The following is a 6663-nucleotide window of genomic DNA, read 5'->3' as shown; positions in this document are numbered from 1 at the left end:
TCATTAGTTAACGTGGAATTTAATCAAAAACTGGCTAGTTTACATACAGAATACATTGTTTACAACATTTTATGTTGAACCATATGTGTACATTAATAAGAAAAAAAAGAAGCTTATAGTCTTAACAAAATAGTTAAATTGTCCCTTTTATATAATCATCATATGACGATCTCAACATGAATCATACTAGTATTTTAACAGACGTTTCAACGTCCAATCAGCATAAATTGCACTCAGTCTCTGTAATAATAATAAAATACAAAAAAAAAAATGGAAAAATTTCGTATTTTAACAACAGCTTTGTGACATTTATAAACACTTTGTGACAGCTCTTCATGCAATGAAGCCAAAGAAAGCTCGTCATTCTCTTTTCTCGGGACTAGGATAACAGAACTATATTTAGAGAAAATCACAATCAGTGAGTAATACATTAGTAGATAAAACTTGAAATAAAAGAAATTTAGCAGCACAAATGTTGATCAAGGTGTAAAACACAAGCACCTTTCGAAGCTAGGTTGAAGTGAAATTTATGTAAAGCTGAAAAAGACATTTGTTTCAAACAACTGATTATTATAGGCGGTTAAAAAAATTTTTAATAATAAAGGAAACAAAATATTATTCTTTCTTTGAACGTTACAAAACATCCACAAAAATCTAACAAACAATTTTCATTTCTTCCTTTAGCTGCCATTCTTATAAAATATATCAAATTGACTAAGATTATTAACAGTCAATGACAGAACAGAAAAGTGATATGAATTTCTTCCTTTTACGTCCAGTGATTTAGGGTTGAAACAAGGACCCTAGTTTCAGCCACAGCAAAAGTGGACAACTATACAGTAACATTCTATCTCTATTGCTATCATATGTTAATGAGAGAGAGTAAAAGTAGCGTACTTCACTTTTATCAGACCCTGTAGCTTCGTTCACAACCACAGACAAGGTGGAAACGTTTTGAAAGCGAACTCAACAAATACTGAGATCTTATGAATAAATACACTGCACGAAGATACATGTTAGTTCCTTATTATTATTACACTTTCAAATCAATGATAAAGTTTTTACATATTTTCAACCATTTCTTATTTCAACAGCAAAATTACTGTTTAGAATGATAACCATTCACAAATTACAAGAAAAAACTACAAATGCATGTGAGTGATAGTCTGTGTTACAATATTGAACATATGATACTTGTTTAATGTAATTACTCAATCTTAAACCTTTCTATTCAGATGATACTGGATATTTGATATTATTTGTTCACAAAATAAGCACTTAATTCAAATACAAAGATAGTTACATCAAAACTATTTAAATAAGATCACATGTAACATACTAAGTAAAAAAAAAAGGTTCTTTTCACCAAAATAATTTAAAAATAACAGTAAAAATTCAAGAATACGTTTACTTAAATTTTGTATTATAAGAAATACTACAGTTTAATACTTCAGGGAAATTAAAACTAGGATCACTGAGCTTTGGATAAAAACCAAAGATTTCAGTATTTTCTATATGGGGGTTGAAGTAGTTTATGTATTACAATCTGTGGTAAACATTTTGAAAGACCACCTATGTCTCTGGAACTTTTAAATTAATATTCTATGTTAACCTCACAAATGTAAACTAACATTGGTTTGTTAATACAAGAAATGTAACTTTCTGTGAGACCACTTAATGATTTGTAATGAAATTTAAAATTTAAAACTGAATTACTATTAAAACAAGTACAGGTAGTGATCAGATCTAATAATCTTTGATACAAATATTTTGTAACTCTAGTGTAGTGTGTATGTGTGTGTGTGTTTTACTATTAAAACCACACACATACTGTTACATAAAGAAAATTATATTGTGTGTAAACTTCTTTAGAAATTCAACTAAAAATTACATATTGATGAAAAATTGAAAACCTTATTACAATACTAACAAGAAAAAATACTGAATTTAAATATAATAACCTTACGTAGTTACATGTAACATGTAATTTCCCAGGATAAGCTAGACCACACAGTGGAACATTACAGTTTAAATATCTAAAGTGTACAGTGATTTTTTGTGTCACCTCCCTTGACTGCATAATGAACAATATAGAAGATTTGAAACCAGTGCCATAATATTAACATTTCTGCACTAAAATTTGTTTTGGTGGATTAATTCAGTGCATTAGAAGAAATAAACAGATGAGACTGTGATATCAGCAACAAAATTTAATAGAAGGAAAAAAACAATAAATACCCAAATAAAGAGATCTTCCACAACAGATAAATGTCAGGAAAGATGCAAGAAAGTTTATCTGGATTCAGCAATAAAGTGAAGAGATAAGTAGTGGCTGTGACACAATCATCCAGTTTTTAATGTCTTATACATAACATGTCTTGTTTTGGTGGGTGGACCATTTCATTGCTTAAATAGTTTTCAGTCTGAATAGCAGATCTGATACAATTCTTAATGAGCCTGGCATGTAAAACTGAATTCTAGAATTACTATCATACTTACCGAAGTGTACACACAATTAGTAAAGTTTCACAATGTGTTATCTAAATCTATAGAAGCCTGTGTGTGTAAACAATAACCTAGCTTTACTCTCACCAAATCTACTTAGATCTGCATAAACTTGAAAAGCAAACATTTAATCGCAAGTCATCTATAATGGTTTTGGAGATGCCAAAAAAGATTAACTGCCAAAAGCAGGGTTGATATCCAGCAGCTACAAATGAAGTAGAATATAAAATAATTCAACCATGAACTATTTATTGGCTAATAACCAATGGATAAATTATGTACAGGTTCTATCATCCAGGTTACTTTTTTCTTAAAGAATGCAATTTTCTTAAAGATGTACATTAAATCCTCCCATTTCAAGTACGAATTACTAAGTTATATACACATGTATTTTGAGAATGCTGGAAAATTTTAATTTTTAAGTCCTGTAAAACTTGTGAAAGATTCCAAGAACTTCTCAATAAGAGAAAAACTTGATGTGATTGTTTATGTCTGAAGACTGCAAGTGAATTGATCAACACTAAGAGTACAGCTGCTTAAACTGGAAAATGTTTTCAAAAATAAAAGGAGGAAGTTCTTTTAAGCTTAAAAGGAACAACTGAGCATTTGTAAAGGCTATGCTGGAATGTTACTAGCCTCATCAGAATTTAGACCTGAAAAATCAGTGTCGAACCTGAAAAGTTATTGACAAGAATACAGTGTCATAGTTTAAAACTTTTCTTTGCCATGGTTTAGTAAAATACAAATTTAATGAGGTAACAGTGCAAGAATAATTCTTTAAAAAAATGTAAGTTTATGATAAGGAAGTTCAAGCATCGTGTCTTTCAACACTACAGTTCACCAGGAGGTTTGTAATAGTTAAGATAAAGAACTAAAGATTTACAGAGAACAGTCTTAAGGAATTAAACCTCATAAGGAACATTAGCCACCAGTCAGCCAGAACAGTTCAGGAGGAAATGAAAAGTAGTGCTCATTAGTAGAAACTCAGAAGTAAAGAAAAGCAGAAAACTGCTCAATGACAAAAACTTGAAGGTAAAGAAAAAAGCAAAACAATGTCCATTGATAGAAACTTGGAGGTAAAGAAAGAGCAAAACAATGTCCACTGATAGAAACTTGGAGGTAAAGAAAGAGCGAAACAATGTCCATTGATAGAAACTTGGAGGTAAAGAAAAAGTGAAAATGTCTATTGATAGAAACTTGGAGGTAAAGAAAAGCGAAACACTGTTTATTAACAGAAACTTGGAAGTAATGAAAAGTGAAACACTGTTCATTAACAGAAACTTGGAGGTAAAGAAAAGTGAAACACTGTTCATTAACAGAAACTTGGAGGTAAAGAAAAGCGAAACACTGTTCATTAACAGAAACTTGGAGGTAAAGAAAAGCAAAACACTGTTCATTAACAGAAACTTGGAGGTAAAGAAAAGCAAAACACTGTTCATTAATAGAAACTTGGAGGTGAAGAAAAAAACAACTTCCTAATTCAAGGTCCAAAAAAGCCAGTTGAAATACAGTAGCTTAAAAACTAGAAAGAAAACTGCAAACCTATGTGTGGGAAATACACCAATCATTATGAACGAGCAAGTTGACAAGTTTGTAATGCATGATACATGGCCTGGAGGAAGTATATTTAATGCAGCTATTGTGACATTATTTGCTGAAATAAAAAAAAGAATGGAAGAAGCCAATTCCTAGTATGTTTCAAACTCACAGTTAGATGATGGTTCTGCACCAATGGAGATATTAAATTTTTTAGTTTGAAAACAGATTTTGAATATCAGTTTTGTAGGTTTTTCTTTCTATAAGGAAATGTTTTGATTTTGCTGTGTAAAATGTAATTTTAAATGTGTAACTAAAACAAAACAATTATATATGTATATATATATATATCTATATATATTTATATAACAACAGTTAAACAATTCAACAAAAAGAAACAAATAAAGGTACTGGGAAATTCTAACTTACAAACATGATCTTTTTTTTTGCAGACTTCAAAAACAAAATTACTATCACCTGACTAGCTTCCCCCATAAAAACCAAATCCAGTTACTTTCATATTACACATATCCATAGAAAATTCATTCAAGTAAAACACGAAAGTTAAGTAACAAACTGTTTCAGCTATCTAGTAGAAAACAAACTTAAAACATTTCCACAATTACATAGTTGAATGCTAAAATACAAACGTACAAAGAAAAATAAAGTTGGAGACTTCTTAAAAGTCTTGTTTAAGCTGTATACTCTATTTATCTTCAAATTAATTTATTCTCATTTATGTCATTTAATTACTTACAAAATAGGAAGATTTTTTTGGAACGTATTATACAAATAACAGTAAAATTGGTGGAAAGATATTGCTGGCTGACCAAGTTAAGAAAAAGGAGTGTTTTAAAAGTAATAACAGAAGAGAAGAAGATATTAAATCTTATGCTGTATGTACAAACACCAACACAAAAAGTTATGTTGATTTCATTAAACCCTCAAGTACATCTTTAGATAATTTTAGTTGTGTAGGAAATGCACTGACATTCAGAAATGTTTCAATTTATTTTCAGTAAATTAGCAACGTGTAAGAAAACTAAACTTTTAGCTACACATGGTTTTTCTGTAAGATAAGTTGATAATATAATGAGAATATCAATTTAATTTTGTAAGGTTGTGCAGATGATTATCCTGACAGGCTTTTGGTAGGAATATGTATGTTAGAATTACACAAATACACATAAACCTAATCAAATGCAATCAAACCACAGAAATTAAGTTGTATTATGCACATGTTATCTTTAAATGTTAATATCTGTCATAATAAATAACAACTGTTTTCTTGAGATGTAACTAGAGTTCACTGATATCTCTACATACATTTCACAAAGTAATTATTTATCTTGCAGGCTTTAAAAAAAAAGAGGCAACAGGTAGGACTTTATAGTAATATCTAATGAATAAATTTGGAACCTGAACTTTTAATTTACTTTAGTGCTCCTGGGCCACCAGTTCTTCTGAAACCTGTGGAAGCTGAAGCTCGGCTTCCTGTGGGAGGGAATACTGAGTGCTGCAGTAAAATTATGGTAGATAAATTAATCTGCTGCAGCCTGAGCATCTGACATTATCAGTATCTGCTAGCTGCTGAGTGTACTCCAAAGTCACCACACACCCATAATCTTTAATGGGTGGCAGTATTCATTCTACAATCTTTCTACCTAAGGCATTTAGGGTTAATTGATCTCCATACTATATTCCTCATCACTGTAAAAGAACAGTCCTTCATTTTCTGAAGGACTGTCAGAAACACTTGAAGGAGCTCCAAGGGCAGCGGGGATGGTACGTTGAAGGTTTTGTAGGCTGCTGTTAGAATCTCTCCTTTGATAAAACAGGACATATGCAGCTTTCGACTATGAGAATATATGGGAAACAAAACAGTCAGTAAGTAATACAGTATCATAAACGTCACAAGGTAAAATAACAGCACTTGAAACAACAAAACTGTTACACTCTTCTTTCTCAGAAGATTCTCATCACCCGTTTTTTTTTTAAATATTTCATGTCATAATGATCTTTACAAACTTCCAAGTAGCACTTCAATTTTACTACATGAAACAGGTAATATTTAAAATTTAATGGAATTTTTATTACAAAATATATCCAAAACAATATTTAAACTTTTCAAATATCCCTGGTACAATAGTCAGTCAAGTTTTAAAGAAACATTTCGTAAATTTCTGATGTCACAGCCCAAAAATCTAGAAAAACGTATCATTCCCAACTCCACTTCCAATACAAGCTAAAGGGGAGAATTCCTATCATAAATGTTGTAGCAAACAAGCTATAAAAAAAGCACTTTTTTACCTGATACCATAGCCAGACAAGATGAAAAAACTTTAAATCTTTGATAAAGACAGAAGCACTATATATTCCTATGTTTACTCTGCTTAAAGTTCCACAGAAACAACTTTATCCTGAGATCATAACTGAAGGATCTACTGTGAAACACTCAATAACCTTGATGTCACAGTCAGAAAAGTCAGAAAGGAGCACTTTGTATCACTAGAAATCTTTTGAAATACAGTTTTTGTGATATATATATATATATACGACCTGAACGTTGTTTGCATAGACATATATATATATATATATATATGCAGTATTTGTTAAACAAGA

The 6663-nt window shown here is 30.5% G+C and overlaps 1 protein-coding gene across 2 annotated transcripts in view; it reads right to left on the bottom strand.

The window, feature by feature from the left end:
• Positions 1 to 5276: 5276 nt before the first annotated feature.
• LOC106469753 (ubiquitin carboxyl-terminal hydrolase 15-like) overlaps positions 5277 to 6663 on the bottom strand; it is a 47078-nt gene continuing 45691 nt past the window's right edge. For both annotated transcript variants that reach the window (XM_022398309.1, XM_022398307.1), the window contains exon 21: positions 5277 to 5897. In XM_022398309.1, the coding sequence (XP_022254017.1) occupies positions 5721 to 5897 (177 nt within the window). In that variant the 3' untranslated portion in view covers positions 5277 to 5720. The remainder of the gene's footprint in view (positions 5898 to 6663) is intronic.

The sequence above is a fragment of the Limulus polyphemus genome, unplaced genomic scaffold (assembly GCF_000517525.1).
Source record: "Limulus polyphemus unplaced genomic scaffold, Limulus_polyphemus-2.1.2 Scaffold3642, whole genome shotgun sequence".
Lineage (NCBI taxonomy): Eukaryota > Metazoa > Arthropoda > Merostomata > Xiphosura > Limulidae > Limulus > Limulus polyphemus.
The sequence above is the reverse complement of the archived record's forward strand: the minus strand, read 5'-3'. Positions and strand labels throughout refer to the sequence as shown.